The sequence below is a fragment of the Sus scrofa genome, chromosome 1, assembly GCF_000003025.6.
Source record: "Sus scrofa isolate TJ Tabasco breed Duroc chromosome 1, Sscrofa11.1, whole genome shotgun sequence".
Lineage (NCBI taxonomy): Eukaryota > Metazoa > Chordata > Mammalia > Artiodactyla > Suidae > Sus > Sus scrofa.
In genome coordinates this window covers 239,170,412-239,190,440 of record NC_010443.5, presented here as the reverse complement: position 1 = coordinate 239,190,440, position 20,029 = coordinate 239,170,412, and the positions used below count along the sequence as shown (strand labels likewise).

Below are 20,029 nucleotides of genomic sequence, written 5' to 3'. Positions count from 1 at the left end.
ACAGTCATAGCAACACCAGACCAGAGCTGCATCTTTGACCTACACTGCCACAATGCCAGATCCTTAACCCACTGTGTGAGGTCAGGGATTGAACCTGCATCTCATGCATACTAGTCAGGTTCTTAACCTGCTGAGCCACAAAGGAATTCCTATTTTGATTCTTACAATGTCTAAACATGTGAGAAATAGCATCAAAGAGGAAACAAAACATGAACGAATATGGTGAGATATTCACTACAATTCACCCAGACCAAGTAGCTGAGGTTGGCATTAAAAGCTTGCCTACAACAGGGGTAGAAATGTGAGTTTTTAAAACTATGGCTTACGGTGAGTATAATTAGACATTTGAATGTGCTCACTGAGTGTTAGAGTAAGGGATTCATGAGGGTGAACATAAATCTATATTAAAGATGAAGTAAAATGTTCGAGGGAAACAGTAAATAATATGCATCATCTGTTTCATGGCTTGAGGAACATTTAGTAATGTACAGCCATCAAATGCCAGATCTACAAAGGCTTTTGTCAACCATCTGGTACTCCTATACAAGTCCCATTTTAAAGATGAGGAAAGGGACTGGACCTGTCCAGTGACAGAGTTTATCTTGACATCTTGTCCAGGTCCTTTCTCAGCAGGGAATGGTAATGACCTCTCCCTCCCCACGAGCAATGAACATATAATTACAACATGTCATTTTCAAAGAAAGCTACTAGTTTAAGTAAAGCGACTGCTATGGATAGAATGTGTGTCCCCCTGACAAAAAAAAAATACTGTGTGCCCCCAGTATGATGGTGTTTGGAGATGGAGCCTTTGGGAGGAATAAATCATGAGGGTAGAGCCCTTAGAATGGGATTAGTGCCCTTTACAAGAGACATGCGAGAGCCTGCTTCCTCTCCCTGTTCTCCAGCATGTAAGGATACAGGGAAGGTGTCATCTGCAAGTCAGGAAGCAGACCCTCCCCAGACACCAGATCTGCTGCACTTTCAACTTTCCAGTCTCCAGAATTGAGAGAAATAAAGGTTAATTGCCTATACCACACAGCCGGTAACCTGAACTAAGCAGAAAGGAAATGTAAATGATATAAACTTTTCATAAAATCGTTAAGTCAAGACATTGTTTTACCTTTTACAAAGTGTAAAATAAAGGATGATTTTGGTTGTCTCCACTGGCATCAAATAAAAGAGGTTAATTAAGATAAGAAAAGTCTCTGGAGTTCCCGTCATGGCTCAGTGGTTAACGAATCCAACTAGGAACCATGAGGTTGCAGGTTTGATTCCTGGCCTTGCTCAGTGGGTTAAGGATCTGGCGTTGCCGTGAGCTGTGGTGTAGGCCGGCAGCTACAGCTTCAATTACACTCCTAGCCTGGGAACCTCCATATGCCACGGGAGCAGCCCTAGAAAAGGCAAAAAGACAGAAAAAAAAAAAAAAAGAAAAGGTAAGAAAAGTCTCAAGGCATGTTCAATTCAGCCTCGAATAGGTTTTAACAAAATGGCCTGTGTCTTGTCCAGCCAGGGAAGCATAGACTAATTATTAACACAGGTCATATCAAGACTAGCAGCAATAACTACCAGAAGGGTGCATCTGCCACCAGTCACAAGCCCCTCTCTGGCTCCCACACGGGGGGGGGGGGGGGGGGCAGGAAACGAAGGTGGAGGATGGTTTTACCTTTGGTGACGTTAATCAGCTCTTTCACCTGCAGGAGGACTGGGGTCAGGGTCCCTGTCTGGTTCATGGAGGAAATGTAGTCCTCTAATTCACGTTCAAACACGTCCAGCTCATCTCTCACATACACGAACACGCAGAACTCAATGACAATGAACTGGGGACACAGAGAAAATGTTTCAAGGTTTCACCTGAGTCCAACTCAGCATATGAATAACACGAGTCTCTCTTTGGGTTTGAGGTCAAAACTCTTTGAAGCTCAAAACTCATCTGAAGTTGACTCTGGATACTTGCTATACTCAGATGAAAGGGATTGTGACTTCTTCGTAGACAGGTGTCACCCCCAACTCTGTTCTTCACACAACAGCATACAAGATTAGGCCCCACAAGGGCTTAAGGAACTCTTCAAATATTAATTAAATCAGAGTGAAATGAGTGCCTAACTTTGAATAAAGGGTGACCCTGGGGACAATTCCAGACATTTCTCACTGTTCCCCTTCTTGCATCTTGGCAAAGACCAGATTGGAGAAGGTACTGTTCCCTGTATGCATGTCATGCTTGCTCCCCTCCTATCATCGAGCCATCCTGCTCCCTATCATCACATCATTGCTTCTAGAGTTCCTGGTGCCATTTTACTTCGTCAACTGAATTTTATTTCTCTCTGAATGTGGAGCTCAAATGCTAACACTTTCAGGAATCTTCTCAATCTAGAGTAATTCACCAGACTTCCAGAGCACTTTTTCCTTATTTTTTCTTTCTTTTTTTTTTTTTTTTTTTTTTTTTTTTGCATTTTAGGGCTGCATCTGCAACATATGGAAGTTCCCAGGCTAGAGGTCAAATCAGAGCTGCAGCTGCCAGCCACAGCCACAGCAGTGCAGGATCTGAGCTGTGTCTGTGACCTATACCACAGCTCATGGCAATGCCAGATCCTCAACGCACTGAGCAAGGTCAGGGATCAAACCCACATCCTCATGGATACTAGCTGGGTTCATCACCACTGAGCCACAACAGGAACTCCTACCTTTTCTTTTTCTCTCTTTAGATGGCAATACTTCAACCATATCTTATCTTCTTCTCTTAGACCATAGGCTACTCCCAGGCCAAGACTCTGCTGAATCAGGTCCCTCCTCTCTTCCAGTCCTTAGCATAGTGCTTGGCATGGAATAGACAACCAACAATGATTTAATAAAAACAATAACCCCACGTGAGTTACTCACTGCTGCAGAGAACTCTAATTAGTTGTCCATTAAAATCCGTTCTCCCCTTCTTTGGGCACAAGGCCGGACTACATTTCCCAGCCTCCCTTGAGTTAGATATGGCCACATCACAAGGTTCTTGTCAATGGAAGAAGAGTGGAAGGAGTATATACTGGGTCCACATGGCCTTTGAAAACCTCTCATGGATTTCTCTACATATTTTCTCCATCTGCTGACTGGATACAGGTGGTGAGGGTTCTCAAGGATAACAAAGGCATATGATGGAAGAAACTAGTTATGGAACAACATGTAGAAGCCCACAGCCTCCCAAACCTGAATATCCACTCAACATTGTTATGTGGGCAAAAATACACTCAGTGTTGTCACTGAAATTTGGGAGTTTATGTACTTCTTCATAACCTAATACATTCACTTAAAACTTAATCACAAGATTCGTTTATACAGGGGTCATCCTAGTACATTTTAAATGAGAATACAATTTGGCCATTTTTATCTCTCCATTTGACCCTGCTGTTGACTTAAGACCTTTTACCTCAGATAACTCTGACCATATGAAATGTTTTGATTCTGTGCTTTACTGATTTCCTATTTTCAACTTCATAGGTTTCTTTTTTTTTCTTTTTTGTCTTTTTAGGGCTGCACCCACAGCATATGGAAGTTCCCAGGCTAAGGGTCCAATCGGAGCTGCAGCTGCCAGCCTACTTCAGAGCCATAGCAACGCCAGATCCAAGCCACGTCTGCAACTTACAACACAGCTCATGGCAATGCGGGATCCTTAACCCACTGAGCCACAATGATTGAACCCTTGTCCTCATGGATACTAGTTGGGTTCATTACTGCTGAGCCACGACGGGCACTCCAACTTCATAGGTTTCTGTTCTAATGTTTATTACTTCTGTTCTTCTGCTTACTTTGAATTTAATTTGCTCCATTTTCTGTTTCCTGAGGTGGAAACTCGGATGATTGATTTTATATCTTTTTACATTTCTAACATATACATTCATTGCTATAAATTTCCCTCTAAGCACTGCTTTTACTGCCTCCCACAAATTTTGATAAGTTGTGTTTTCATTTTCATTTGTTCAAATTACTTTTAATTTCTTTTGAGCTTTTTCTTTGGTCCATATATTACTTAGAAGTGTGTTATTTAATATCTACTACTTGTGGATTTTCTAGTTATCTTTCTGTCACTGATTTCTAGTTTAATTCCATCGATGTTTGAGAGCAGACAACGATTTCTATTCTTTTAAATTTATTAAGGTGGCCCAGGATATATAGTCTATCTTGGTGAATTTTCCATATACTCTTGAGAAGAATGTGTATTCTGATGTTTGGTGATGAAGTAGTCTATGGATTTCCAAAATATCCAATTCATTGATGGCATCAATTACAGTTCAAATTTTCCTACTTTAGCACTAGTTCCCATGAGGTTTCTGCTCCTGTCATGATACTGTCTGTCTCTCCAATTTGAGGAGTAAAGGTTTGCTCTATGACTTCCCTTCTCTTAGGAATTCAAGAAGAGTTGTTGATTTTTCAATTTGTTCATGTTTGTGCTTGTTGTTAAGATGGGGTGGCATCTTGCAAGTTCTTTACATATGGAATTGGCAACTGGAAGCCTCCATAAATAATTCAATTATGTTTATTAGTAATAAATAAATGGGTAAATGTGTCCTTGGAATAAAAACGGTAGGGTTTGTTTTTTGTTTTGTTTTGTTTTTTGCCTTTTAGGTCCACACCCATGGCCTGGAGGATCCCAGGCTAGGGGTCCAATTGGAGCTACAGCTGCCAGCCTACATCACAACCACAGCAACTCAGGATCCCAGCCACAGCTGCAACCTACACCAGAGCTCATGGCAATGCGAATCCTCAAACCACTGAGAGAGGCAAGGGATTGAACCTGCAACCTCATGGTTACTAGTCGGGTTCATAACCACTGAGCCATGGTGGGAACTCCAAAAGTGGTAGGGTTTTGACCTAATTTTGACCCAGCTTTTGAGGAAAAGCCCCTATCCTAGCCCCCCATTCCACTTGTAAAATAAGAAGGATTTGCTTAGATCTACTTACAAGGTACAGGCAGATGAAAGCCAACACAGTGGTTCCAATCATTCTGCTTGGGAACTGAAAGCAGGAGTCCCATTCATATATCCTGGTTTGGAACCAAGACTTTTCTCTCTCTCTGTAAATGAATAAACACCAAGAGAAGGCAGGTTGTAGGTGGTAAACAAATGCCTGATTCTTCTGAAAATAACATCATCTCCTCTTCTTCATCTTCGAGTTTATTGAAGAGAAAGAGCACTGGTAGATACCACAGTTTCCATTGCCCCTTTATTCTTAAGAAGAGAGACTCAGTTTTATTTAGGATATCAATTTACCAAATGAATGCTACAGTTCCTGACCTCTCTTACAGCTAAGAGTGACCAAGACTAAACAAATCAAATAGATATGAAAGAAATGTGGTGTGGGGCTTTGGGAGGGCTGGTCAGATGGAAATGACACAGTTGGGGGGGCGGGGGTCCCCTTTGCCCTCATTCTCTTCTCCCGCCTGCCATCTGAAAGGCAGACATGGCAGCTGGTCCAGGCTGGAGCCCCAGCATCTATCTTGGACCACAGACAGTCTTCATGATGGAAACCACAAAGTTAGTGGGGCAGAAAGACAGATGATGGGTAAACTGCCATGGTGGGTAGTCCAGGGTTGGTATGGATTGCCTGCTTCCAGAATTCTTTTATATGAGACAGAAATAAATCTCCTTCTTATTTGTGCCAGAATTACTTTGCATTTTCTGCTATATGTAGCCAAGTGTAGCTCTAATCAAAGAAGTGGCTTCGCCACTGTGTGACCTTGGATTAGACATGTCCCTTCTCTGGGGAATATACCCTTGTGCCAGCGGCAAGTATAGGGTGACCTGAATGATCACTGAAGACCAGGTGTTCTTGCCTGGGCAAGAACTATGTCCTTTTTTATTGGTAACTGCACCTCAGTTTTTCTCTGGGTATCTATTCTTCCCCACCACCATCCCTGGTGATTAGATGGGGGCTGAACCACTTCCTAGTTCCAGTGGTGAATTTGTGACCCTGGTTTAACAATCAGTTAAGGAGTTCCCACTGTGGCTCAGTGGTAACGAATCCAACTACTATCCATGAGGACATGGGTTCAATCCCGGGCCTCACTCAGTGGGTTAAGGATCTGGTGTTGTCATGAGCTGTGGTATAGGTCACAGAGGCAGCTTGGATCTGGAATTGCTGCGGCTGTGGGGTAGGCCAGCAGCTGCAGCTCCGATTTTACCCATAGCCTGGGAACTTCCATATGTGGTAGGTGCAGCCCTAAAAAGACAAAAAATAAAAATAAAAATCAGTTTAATCACCTGCCCTCAGTAATTGATTTTGGGATGGCATGTGGCCCAAAAAGAAACACATTCGTCGGACTTCTGTTTGAATGATTTGAAAGAAGACATTCTCTCTTCTGGTGAGCTTAAGCCAATAGGGTCTAAGCTGGGAGATTCTGGGGGCCACCAAGGAGAGGAAGCCTACCTAACTAGGAGGCTAATAGAGATAAAGCAGAGCTGAGAGATAAGGGGAAGAGACCTAGTTCTGATGACATCAATTAAGTCCCTGCATCCATCTATGTCTGAAACTGGCCACCTCTAGACTTTCAATTATGTAAGGCCATAACGTTCCTTTTTCTCTTTAATCCTGTTTGAGTTGAGTTTCTGTTATTAGCAAACAAGAGGCCTAGAAGAGTAACTTTCCAAGCATCTCTGGATCTCTGACTCTGTCAGGGTCCACCAATTTTTGTGCAAACACTGAAGGACAAACAAATATAACTGTGCTTACTGCAGGGGACATTTCCTCAGGAGCTGCTTGACATGCTCTGCCTGGTGAACTTCCAAGAAAGGCTTTTCTTCCTGTGAGAACAGAGAGAGATTTACATTGTGGCTCACAAATTCTTGTTATGGTTTTGGTCTCTTTGAGGGGCTATTGTCATAGAGGCCAGGATTTGGGATAAAACGTGCTCTTTTGGATTGAGCCATTCCTAGTCACCTGTCATTTACTGAAGAGATGGTGGGGTCCCATCTCCTATTTCCCAAGCATTTGTTTTCAAGAAATGTCAGAAGTCTGACTTTCCTTGACTCTTCTGCTCACTGACTACACCAGTCACCGTTTTTCCCCTTGAAATTTGATCTGTTTCAGAAATGAAACACCGGAGTTCCCATCGTGGCGCAGTGGTTAACGAATCCGACTAGGAACCATGAGGTTACGGGTTCGGTCCCTGCCCTTGCTCAGTGGGTTAACGATCCGGTGTTGCCGTGAGCTGTGGTGTAGGTTGCAGACGCGGCTCGGATCACGCGTTGCTGTGGCTCTGGCGTAGGCCAGTGGCTACAGCTCCGATTCAACCCCTAGCCTGGGAACCTCCATATGCCGTGGGAGCGGCCCAAGAAATAGCAACAACAACAACAACAAAAAGACAAAAGACAGAAATGAAACACCTAAAATCCCAGTGTTTGTTTCAGAAATGAAACACCTAAAATCCCAGTGTTTTTACTTGTTATGAATAGGAATTTCTCTTGTTCATTTCTTATTTTTCAGTTTTTAAAGAAATGAACTTCAATAGGATGTTTTGAAGTATCTTCTCCAAGTGTAATGAGCTCTCCACAATAGTCATCTATTTCGTCATATATTGAATATGTAAGTTTTATATGCCATGAGATGAAATCCTACATACTGCATCGGTTGGGTAGAGTACAAAAGACCTGGTTAGAATTCTGACTGGTAAGTGACATCAGCAAGCTGGGGAAACAGAAGGGCCCAGTCTCCAAATCCCCACAGGTACACCAATTCTGACAATCACTACCACAGGTGAGAGTATCTTGGTGGGGACCCAAGTGTCTACGCAGGAGGTTACAGAACTCTAGGCAAGCAAAAACTCCAAGAATAGATGCATTAAAGAGGATAAGAAGAACAGTTTCACTTTCCTAACATCACACCTTCTCCAAAGGGTACAGCTCAGTGCATAGACAGAAGGCCATCTTGGCCTGAAATTTCTCCCACAAGGGAAAATAAAAGTGAAGTGAGAGCCCAGCTTCCCCAGCCTTGTGGGATACTGCCCAACAGATCCATTCCTGTTTCACACTACCCAGAACACTGAGGGGATTAGCATGGCTGAATAATCTGGGGAAAGCTAGGAGCAGGGAAATGGGGCAAGGATTTGATGGGGAAGAGCAGTGCCAGAAGGAAAAGAGAAAGAAAAAGGGGCAGAAAGTTTATAGAAAGAAATAATGACATAAAGCTTCCCTAATCTTGGAAGGAAAATGAACGTCAGAATCCATAAGACCCTAAAGAACCCCAAAAAGATTGAATATGTGTCTTCACCAAGACACATAAGCAAAATGTCAAAAGTCAACGATAAAGAGAGAATTTTGAAAGTACAAAGAGCTAAGTGACTTGTTATATACAAGGGAACCCCTTTAAGGATATCAGCAAATTTCTCAGCAGAATCACTGCAGACTGGAAAACAGTGGGATGATATATTCAAAATGGAGCAAAAAACCTGCCAACCAAGAATGCTTGTCAAAACCATCCTTCAGAAAAGAAGGAGAGATAAAGACTTGCCCAAGAAAACAAAAACTGAGGGATTTATTTCCATTAGACCTGCCTACAAGAAATGTTAAAGTGAGCTCTTCAAGTTGAAATAAAAAGATGCTAATTAGCAATATGAAAACATGGAAGTATAAAAATCATTGGTAATAGAAAATATATAGTAAAATTCAGAATACCCTAGTACTGTAATTGTGCATAAATCACTTTTCCTTTTCTTTTCTTATGGTAACACCCATGACATATGGAAGTTTCTAGGCCAGGGATTGAATCCGAGCTGCAGATATGGACCATACTGCAGCTGCAGCAATTCCAGATCCTATAACCCACTGTACTAGCCTGGGGATGGAACCCTCACCTCCAAAACAACCTGAGCCACTAGAGTCAGATTCTTAACCCACTGTGCCACAGCAGAAACTCCAGTCACTTTTAACTCTGGTATAAAAGTTAAAAGACCTGGGAGTTCCCACAGTGGCTCAGTGGTTAACAAACCCAACTAGTAACCATGAGGTTGTGGGTTCGATCCCTGGCCTCACCCAGTGGGCTAAGGATCCGGGATTGCCATGAGCTGTGGTGTAGGTTGCAGATGTGGCTTGGATCCCACATTTCTGTAGCTGTGGCATAGGTCAGCAGTTATAGCTCCAATTGGACCCCTAGTCTGGAAACCTCCATATGCCATGAGTGAAGCCCTAAAAAAATATAAAAGACAAAAAAAAAAGACATAGTATTTTTTAAAAGTATAGCTATAATAATTTAACAGTTAATATAAAAAGATGTAAACTGTAACATAAATCACATAAAATGTTGGGGGAGAAGTAAAAGTATAGTTTTTCTATGCAATGGAAGTTAAACTGTTATCAACTTACGAAAGACTACTGTAAATACAAAATTTTTATATAAGCTTCATGATAATCACAAAGAAAAAAATCTGCATAATATACACAAAAGATAAAGGAATCAGAGCATACCTCAACAAAAAAAAATCATCACATCACAAAGGAAGAAGGGAAGAAGAAATAACAAAACAATCAGGAAGAAATGAACAAAATGACAATTTTAAGTTCTTATTTATCAATAATTACTTTAAACGTAAATGGATTAAATTTTCCAATCAAAAGACACAGAGTGTCTAAAGGGATTTTTTAAAATATTCCACACATAAGCTAGTCTCTTTAAGAGACTCAATTTTGCTTTAAGGACACACATGGGCTGAAAGTAAAAGGATGAAAAAAGATATTTCATAAAAATGGTAACCAAAATAGACCAGGGGTGGCTGTACTGAGACAAAACACACTTAAGTTCAAACTACCACATGAGGCAAAGAAGGTTGTTATATTACAATAAAGAAGTCAATTCATCAAGAAGATATAAAAATTGTAAATACATATGTACCTAACATCAGAGCAACCTAAATGTATAAAGTAAGTATTAACAGGCCTGAAGGAAGAAATAAACAGCAACATGACAATTAGTAGGGGACTTCAAAACCACACTTTCAACAATGGATAGATAATCCAGTCACAAAATCAATAAGAAAACAGTTGACTTGAACAACACTATACACCAAGTAGACCATGTGGATACAGAACATTCCATCTAACAGCAGCAGAATATATATTCTTCTCAAGGGCATTTGCTAGGATAGATCATACATTAGGCCACAAAACAAGTCTTAAATTTAAAAAGATTAAAATCATATCAAGTATCTTTTCTGACCACAACAGCATAAAGCTAGAATTCAGTTACTGGAGGAAAACTTGAAAATTCACAAACAGTACACTCCTGAACAACCAGTGGGTCAAAGAAAAAATCAAAAGGGAAATTTAAAAAATCTTGAAACAAATGAAAACAGAAATACAACATACCAAAACTTATGAGGCAAAAGCAGTTCTAAGAGGTAAGTGTATAGCAGTAAGTGCCTATATTAAAAGAAAGGAAAGGTCTCAAACAAACCACCTAACTTGTTACCTTAAGGAACTAGAAGAAAAAGCACAGTAGGAAAGAGAGAGCCTCAACACCTAAACTCTCTGGTTTCACTATCCCTCTATTACAGACTAGCTATGTGACCTTGGGCAAAGCAACTCAGGTCCAAATTTCCTAACACAGAATGGAAGAAGTAAGAACAGTGCCTACCTCACAGTGCTGTTGTGAAAACTTAACCTGTCAGGACACACATGGTATTTTTACTTAGTACTCACAATCTGGAGCTCCCAGCCCAGGTGAACCCTCAGAGACTTGACAAACATGTGCAGGAAGCGGCCCAGCAGGAAGGCCAGGCACAGCAGTGAAGGCCAATAGAACATGATGGTCTCATATCTTCCCACAAACTGTAACAGAAGCACATCATAAGGCATGGGATCCAGGTGGGGCAGGGCCAGGCCTGCCTCAGCCTGTTCCCACCACAGCCCACTCTCTCAGAGCTTGAAGGTCAGCAGTCAAACCCTGCTCCCCCAACCCCATATCAACAGAACAAGTAGTGGACTGGGAGGCTAGCAGCTCTGGACTTGGGTCTCAGCACCCACATTTAACTTAATACAAAGGGATTTCATGGCTTTTTATGATCACATATTAAATGTTCCTTTTGGAAAATACACACGAGATAGGGATGGGGTATGTGAGTGTGTGTGTGTATGTATGCGTTTGAGTATGTGTGTGGGAGGGGGTAGAGAACTTTAAACTTTCCCCTAATATTTGGCATTTTAGACTCTTTCCAATGTCTCATTTTTATGAATGATGTTTCCATGAATACATGTGAAACCATGAGACCAAATCTTTATTATTCCCCAAGTGTGTGTTTTTATTTTTTATTTTGGGTGGTTTTTTTGGGGGGGAGGTATTTTTATTTATTTATTTATTTTGTCTTTTTAGGGCTGCATCTGAGGCACATGGAGGTTCCCAGGCTAGGGGTTGAATCAGAGCTGCAGCTGCCAGCCTACACCACAGCCACAACAACTCCAGATCCGAGTCACGTTTATGACCTACACCACAGCTCACAGCAATGCTGGATCCTTAACACACTGAGCAAGGCCAGGGATCAAACCCGCAACCTCATGGATACCAGTTGGGTTTTGCTACCTCTGAGAAACAATGGGAACTGATTTTTAACTAGTAAGTCCCGTTAGCCCCTGAGCCTTGCTTTCCTAGCACCAACACACTGTCTCCAAAGTGGTTTGCTTTTCCTTTTTCAGCCACACTTGTGCATATGGAAGTTCCCAGGCCAGGAATCGAATCTGAGCTACAGGTGCAACCTGCACCACAGCTGCAGCAAGGCCAGATCCTTAATCCACTGCCAGAGATTGAACTGGCACCACCTCAAAGACAACACTGGACCCTTAACCTGTTGTACCACAGAGGGAACTCCCAAAGTGTCCTGAGGCATCTCCACCCAGTGACTGGGACAGAGCCTACAGTAATGCCCTTGGTGCATAGCAGTTCTTTTTTGTTTTCCTTTGGCTTTCTAGAAAGTAATTTTTGTTATGAATAATTGCTTTCTGTGGTAATCCCAAACAATTTCTAAATTCCCTAATTTTTATATGCCTGACTTGGAACAAAATAACAAAAGTACAATTCCCACATTCAAAGAAATAAAAGCATCAGACATGCTGAAAGGCTCTGATTAAACTGTTCTATATTTTCAGGAATAAGAGTATGACCATATATACTTTTATGGATTAGATGGTAGTTTGGTAAATTTTTATAGAATTGTTACTGATTTATGGATTTCCATGATTTTTTTTAACAATTTTTAGGATTTCCATGATGTTTTGTAGTGCCATGTATAATGCTTTAGTATGATAGTGGTTTTATTTTAAAACCAGAGCCAGAAGTTTCTGTTGTGGCTCAGTGGGTTAAGACCCTGACTAGGATCCATGAGGATGCAGGTTCAATCCTGGGCCTTGCTCAGTGGGTTAAGGATCCAGCACAGCTGTGAGCTGTGGTGTAGGTGGAAGATGTGGCTTAGATCTTGGTGTTCCTGTGACTGTGGTATAGGCTGGTGGCTATAGCTCAGATTCAATTCCTAGCCCAGGAAATTCCATATGCTGCAGGTGTAGACCTAAAAAACAAAACAAAACAAAACACAAAACTGAAAAATAAAAAAATAAAACCAGAGCCAGATTGAATGTCATTTTTTAAAGCTAAAACATGTTTGGTAAGCATCAGTGGTTTACAACTAGTGTCCCATCACTGTTATTCAAGAATGATCCCACTCTTGCTGAAAAGTAAATTTATATATCAAGTGATGATACTTCAGGTTGTAGTAAAAGCGAAAAAGTAAGTAACTTTCGTCTTTTTTATTATAACTTTATGGAATAGAATTTGTATTTAAGCACAACACCTATCTAGGACACTTTTCTGATGTTAAAAGCATGGTGTCTTGACCTAAGCAAATGAAATTGACAGATCTTTTTTTGTTTTTTGTTTTTTGTTATCTACCTATCACAACCTCAACCAGGTATAGTGCATCAATATGAAATACTTCTGAAATACGTATTTTTTTAAAAAGTGGAACCTATGCAAAAAGATCACGTACTGCTAGAATGAATGTTGAAATGACTACTGTGTAATATTTTTTAAAACCTTCATTTTTGGTCAGTACAATTTTTCTTTAATAATTACTCTATTTCCAGTAGGATCTCATTTTAAGGTTTAACATATCAAACCAGCATAAAGTGTTATGGTTTAGTAATTCTGGATTCCAAGTCATTTAGGATGAAAATGGAAATGCAAAGTTTACTTTAGAAAATTAATTTTCTTCTTCTGTAATGTCTAAGTCTTCATCCTCTTCATTATCATCTTCTGTTTGTTCATCTTTTCTTAGTTGGCAGGTGAATACCTGTCCTGTTCCAGATATGCACTTACCTGACAATGATCTCTGAAGAGGTAACTCTGAATTTGCTCTGACCATATCTACACAGGATGAATAATCTGGTATATATATATAATTTTGGAAAACCACTAAATCTTCTTCATCAAACTTTTGTGTATTTTGGTAGGCAGCAGTATAGACCTCTGAAGCTTTGTTGTGAGATAATGTTTCAATAGTGATAAATTCTGAAAATAGAGTCTTTATATCTTTTGTGCTTTTCAAAACCATCAATGGTTTCCTCCAGGTGACAAGTTGTTAGCTCTCTGTAACTCAGTTTCTGCCTGTGAAATAACATGTCCATCAGACAGCTTTTTTGACGTGTCTTCCTTCCATCCTCCCTGCCACCCCACCCCTGTCTCTCTCTCTCTCTCTTTCTCTTTTAGTATGTGCCGGAGGCATGCCAAACTTCCCCGGGCCAGGGATCAAACCCGAGCTACAGCAGTGACAACATTGGATCATTAACCTGCTGAGCCACCAAGGAACTCCTGACACGTTCTTTCTAACTGAGTTACTATTTAGTTTCTTGATTCCTTGCTGTCAACATTGCTTTGAAGTCATTTCATTTCATTTTTACAATGGTTCCACAAGCTTTCAAAGGTTCAACGAGTTTGGCTTCAAGTCTCTCAACCTCTGCTTGTCGATAATCCTGAGGTTTGGCAAACTCATCAGCAAAATTTTTCAATCCCTGCTTTAAACGTGGGGTCCTATGGAGGCACACATGTTGATTTCATTCATCAGGAGGTCTGCTTTGTCTCACAGCCTGGTAATTTTCCACACATAAGCAGCAAAGATTTGGCACAGCTCTCTAAACTGCTTCTCCAAATTTGTGACAGCATCTTGCAGCTGTTTGGTTTGAGTGTCCTGTTTTTCCAAACTATACCTCAACATCTCGCCTGGTACACAGTCAGGGATCCTGGGCTGGTCCCCAACATTGGGGTTCTGAGGCATCAGGGTGGACTTAGGTACGTGAGCCCAAGAGCTCACTTAGCAGTTCTTCATGTTAGGGCTTCTGAGCACAGAAGTAAGACCCTGCCCCCTCCCCAAATTAACCGTGCATATTTTGAATTTCAAAAGAACCCCTGGAAGACTGAGTGCTCTTCAAGACGCCAAAGAAAATACCTGTGATCTGGAATTTCAGGCACTGTGAGCTGTGGGAAGGAGGGCATCTTTGGGGGCAGAGATTTGCCAAAACACTCTCAATCCCAGTGCAAAGAAGCAGAGGGAAGGCTTGGCTCCAAGCCTCATTTTCTAACCCTGCTCCCCCCATCCCAGACTCTCTTTATCCCACCCTTTAATCCTCCACATTTATTGAAGCCCAGGAAAGGCTTTGACAAGGCCCCCTGGGCTCCTGACCCAGGCAGCCTCCTTGCACTCCCCTCACCCACCTAGTAACGCTTCTAGGAGTAACACGACACCCCACTTTCATTTTGCTCTTTTTCCTGGGGTACAGATGAACCAGCTTCCTCTAATTCTCTCTTTCTTTTTTTTTTTTTTTCCTTTTTTTTTGTTGTTGTTGTTTGTTTTTTGTATGTGGTTTTTGTTTTTGTTTTTGTTTGGCCTCCCCCATGGCATATGGAGTTCTCAGGCCAGGGATCAGATTCTAGTGGCAGTTGCAACGCACGCCACAGCTGCAGCAATACTGGATCCTTTAACCCACTGTGCAGGGCCAGGGCTCGGACCTGAGTCCTGGTGCTGCAGAGATGCCACCGATCCTATTGGGCTGCATCGGGAACTCCAGCTTACTCTAATTCTAAGAAAGACAATGTATGGCAATGTGAGAAGGAATTCACCTAGTGAGTCTCCCATCCATTTTCTAGCCTGAGAAACTGAGGCCATATGAAGGAATGGAAAGAAATGAACTCTGGAGTCAGAGTTCACATGAACTCTGGTCTCAACTCCCAAATCTGCTGCTTCTCAAGAGTTACATGATGTATTTGCACCTCAGTTTCCTCACCTGTAAAACAGGTTTCCGAGAGCTTCCCTCACTTGGGGGCTGCTGTGAGCATCGACTGAGAAAACATCTTCTGTGAATGAGCAAGGAATGAACATAAGATGTTCTACACACAGAAGCATCATGAATGACGCCAACTTCCCCTCCGTCCATGTGAAGAAGCCAGGGCCCAGAGTGGAAAAGGCTCATCTCAGGTCATGCAGCAGGTTGGCCATGGTGATAGAACTGAACACCCTACACACAGCTCAGCAGGGACTCACCTCTCCATGGGGACACTCTATGATGTAAAGCATGGTGACAGCAAACCTGCAGGACAGAAACAGGGTTGGGGTGCTTCCCAGCATAGCCCCCGTGAAAACAGCCCAAACTCTGCTAACCCAGAGTTATCTCTCCCTTCCCATTCTTCTTGGGAGTGCTGGTTCCCAGGCCTCTGTGTACATCCCACCCAGATCAGGTGCCCTGCTAGGTACATGCACACTGAATTCATTTAACATGTCCTCAGTGAGGACACAATCCTGGAATCCACAAGGGCAGAGTGGGAAGATCTGAAAGACTCTCCCTCACCACCAAACGGAAAGGGATTTGTCCAGGGTCACACCCAGAGGCAGGACCAGGACCCAGGTCTCCTGACTCTGGGGCTGGGGCTCTTTCTGCCTGGACATGGCCTTGTCTGGAAACACTGCCCTGAGATATAAGCCTCAGGACTTTCCTGCTGCTGGACACACATCCTGATCATATCCAAGCTGAGGAAACAGAGCTCAGAGGAGGGTCAGGAAGCTGCCACCTCCAGGGACTGGGAGCCACGAAGGATGAGTGTGTAGCTATCACTGTCATGAGTGGGGGAGGATGATCTGCACGAATAACAATGTGCAAACAAAGAGGCCGGAAAGCCTGATCCATGAGGCTCTGTCTTCCGTGTACATTCCCTGACTCACAGTGGGATATAACAGCATGTTTGCTGAATGGATATATGGATGAATGAGGGCGTATAGGAGACTTGTCTGATGGAAGGCGTGTGCTAGAGACCATTAGGGGTGGAGAGACGGAGAGAGGCCAGACTGTGACAGCCCTAAGGCCCTGCTCTGGCACCTGCACTTTCCCCTGGGCTCCCAGAGAAGCGGCAATGGTAGGGAAAGCAGCACCCAAATGAGACTCGTGCTTCTAACCATGGGGCTGTCAGCTGTTGATAGAAATGAACCTCTCCACAAGCCTGACTTCTGGGAGTATTCTAATCATGAGCAGCCTCCTGTGAAGCAGACGGAATGGAGGCCTGACCTTCTGAAGCCTCAAGTGCAGTTCCGAGGAGGGGCCGCAGTGGGACCTTGGACCAGTCACTGCACCCACCTGCCCAGGACCTCGGTTCTGGGCAAGCTGCCCTCCAGGGAGAGCTCTTAGGTCACCTCCAGCCCTTTATCCCGACTTCAGCCATGGCCAAAGGAAGGCACAAGGGCAGGCAGGCAAAGTCCATCTTACCAGATCAGAGAGTAGCTGAAGCCCAGGATGGAGCTGACCAGCCGGAACTCCGACGAGAGGCAGGCAAAGAAGGGGAAGTGACACAGGCCGACTTCGATGCCTCCTATCAGGAGCACAAAGGCTGGGGGAGACAGGGCCAGAGATGCTGTGAGTTCTTCTCATGGGCACAGGGGATACCCAGGGCAGCTAGGGGCTGCACATGACTTGCAGTCACAGGTTTCAGGACTCAAGGAGATGAGTGGACAAGTCCCAGCTTAGCACCAGGAGGAATGCAGGAATATCCTTCATGCATTTATGCAAAAGACCCTTCAGGTACTTCTTCCACACTAGGTACTGGGCTATCAAGATGAAGAAGACTTGGTCCCTGCCCTTGATCAGCTCACAGTATGATGAGCAGGAACAGACCACATAAATGAACAAACAAAAATCACTGAGAGGGGAGTTCCCTTCGTGGCTCAGTGGTTAATGAATCCAACTAGGAACCATGACGTTGCGGGTTCGATCCTTGCCCTTGCTCAGTGGGTTAACGATCCGGCGTTGCCGTGAGCTGTGGTGTAGGTTGCCAAAGCGGCTTGGATCTGGAGTTGCTGTGGCTCTGGCGTAGGTTGGCGGCTACAGCTCCGATTGGACCCCTAGCCTGGGAACCTCCATATGTTGCGGGAACGGCCCAAGAAATGGCAAAAAGACAAAAAAAAAAATCACTGAGAGGTATCCATTGTATATTTCTTGGTGATTTTGTTTGTTCATTTATGTGGTCTGTTTCTGGTCATCATACTGTGCCATAAAAAGGACAAAATAATGACATTGCAGCAACATGGATGCAACTAAAGATCTCATATCAAGTGAATTAAGTCAGAAGGGAAAAGACAAATACCATATGATACCACTTACAAGTGGAATCTAAACTATAGCACAAATGAACCTATCTACAAAACAGAAACAGATCACAGACATAGAGAGCAGACTTTGGTTGCCAAGGAGGAAGGGGGAGAAAGTGGGATGGACTGGAAGTTTGGGGTTGGTAGATGCAAACAATTACATGTAGAATGGATAAGCAATGAGCTCCTACTGTACAGCACAGGGAACTATGTCTGGGTAGAATATGATAGAAGATAGTATGAGAAAAAAAGAATGTATATGGAGTTCCCCTCATGGCTCAGTGGTTAACGAATCCGATTAGGAACCATGAGGTTGCGGGTTCGATCCTTAACCCACTGGCCTTGCTCAGTGGGTTAAGGATCCAGCGTTGCCGTGAGCTGTGTTGTAGGTTGCAAACGCGGATCGGATCCCGCGCTGCAGTGGCTCTGGCGTAGGCCGGCGGCTACAGCTCCAATTGGACCCCTAGCCTGGGAACCTCCATATGCTGCGGGAGTGGCCCAAGAAATGGCAAAAAGACAAAAAAAAAAAAAAAAAAAAAAAAGAATGTATATGTATGTATGACTAGGTCATTATGCTGTACAGCAGAAATTGACATAACACTGTAAATCAATTATACTCTAATTTTTAAAAATCACTGAGAGTAAAGCACCACTGAGAGTGGTGAGGTACTGTGTTCTAAAACTTCTTGTAAACTACTGTGTACTTTATCCATAAGGCAGTGATAATATTAATGCTGCCATTGACTAGCTCCTAGATGGTCTAACAGGATCCAGTAAAAGTAATCGGGCAAGGCCATCTGCTTTGATCGGGGTCATGTGCCAGGCACTCAGGACACAGGAGGAATGAACAAAGTTCTTGCTTTGAGATGCTTACAGTCCAAGAGAGAAGACAGAGAAGAAAGTAAGTGATGTGATATGTATGGTAACAGAGGCATGGTAAACCTTCTATGGGGACAAGAAGAGGAAGCCATGGACCTCACCGGGGATCTAGGTATCAAGGAAGGCTTCCTGGAGTTGGTACCGTTTAGCAAGGCCATATAATATAAGCAAGAGTTTGAAGGATGGAGAGAAGGAGGGAAGAAAGGATGTGAGGATAGAAGCTGGAACAGCATAATTTTTAATTTTACCTGAATTCTTCCACCATGTTAGCAGACAGATTAACTAAGATAGCAAAACCAAAACCCAGAGGCAACATCCACAACAAATCTAGGTGGCAAGACCCATTTGTTATCAACATTTGAGTGACAGGAAACTGAGGTAAGGCAATAGGATGTCTGAAAGCCAGAGAACAGAAGAACCCCGAACTGACAACAGATATTCAGAGGAAATTGAAGCTGAAATAACATCTGAAAATGGGCAGTGTTGAAGGCTGTAATTCATAAGTGAGAATCAGCAGACCTTAGTAAGGTGGCAGTAAGGTCTGAAGATGCTGGAGCTGTCGGGGCCCGTGAACTCACTATACTAAATATCTAAGTCCCCTCCCAAGACACGGCCCCACTTGAAGGAGAAACTACTGGTACTGAGAATCCAAAATGAGAAGGATAAGAATATTAGGAGCTGTGAAAAGGTGGGTCCAGACAAAAGTAGAGGGAAGAAGCCGGCTCAGAAAGTATGAGGTTATAATGAGGGTACATATATATTATCACTTTGTGGGAACAGAAGAGGGAATCCTTTTTTCGTGTGTGTTTTTTTTGTTTTGTTTTTTGTTTTTGTCTTTTTGCCATTTCTTGGGCCGCTCCTGTGGCATATGGAGATTCCCAGGCTAGGGGTTGAATTGGAGTTGTAGCCACCGGTCTACGCCAAAGCCACAGCAACACAGGATCCAAGCCGCGTCTGCAACCTACACCACAGCTCACGGCAACGCCGGATCCTTAACCCACTGAGCAAGGGCAGGAATTGAACCCGCACCTCATGGTTCCTAGTCAGATTCGTTAACCACTGCGCCACGATGGGAACTCCGGAATCCTTGCGCTGTGAAGCAAGAATGACCTTCTGGCCCAGCCACATACTCAACATCATTAGTTGTCAAGGGAACCCAAGTCAAGACAATAATCACATACTACTTCATACCTACTAAGATGGCTATGACTTTTTTAAAAATGAAAATAACAAGTGTTGACTAGGATGTGGAGAAATTGGAACCTTCACACATTGCAAGTCAATGGAACCAAAAGGAGAAGCCAGAAACAGACCCTTGCATATGGGTTGATTTTTAACAAAGATGCAAAGGCAATGCAGTGGGCAAAGGACAGGTTTTTATAATAAGCAGCGCTGGAAAAAAATGGCTAGGCAAAGGCAAAAAAAAAAAAAAGGAATTCAATTCACATCTTATACTATATGCAAAAGAATTAACTCAAAATGTATCATAGACCTAAATGCAAAACACCATAA

At 42.9% G+C, this 20,029-nt stretch overlaps 1 protein-coding gene and 1 pseudogene across 2 annotated transcripts in view; both read right to left on the bottom strand.

The window, feature by feature from the left end:
* The window catches only part of LOC102168060 (stimulated by retinoic acid gene 6 protein-like), a 71,633-nt gene that overhangs the window by 12,266 nt on the left and 39,338 nt on the right, over window positions 1–20,029 (bottom strand). For both annotated transcript variants that reach the window (XR_002336826.1, XM_021066260.1), the window contains exons 6-11: window positions 16,761–16,881; window positions 15,548–15,593; window positions 10,668–10,796; window positions 6,709–6,779; window positions 4,942–5,053; window positions 1,664–1,817 (exon numbers count right to left, since the gene is read on the bottom strand). Coding sequence is in view for 1 of the 2 variants with exons in the window: in XM_021066260.1 (XP_020921919.1) it covers window positions 1,664–1,817; window positions 4,942–5,053; window positions 6,709–6,779; window positions 10,668–10,796; window positions 15,548–15,593; window positions 16,761–16,881 (633 nt within the window). In the remaining variant the exon portion in view is untranslated. The remainder of the gene's footprint in view (window positions 1–1,663; window positions 1,818–4,941; window positions 5,054–6,708; window positions 6,780–10,667; window positions 10,797–15,547; window positions 15,594–16,760; window positions 16,882–20,029) is intronic.
* Window positions 12,551–14,882, bottom strand: LOC100153864 (annotated as a pseudogene).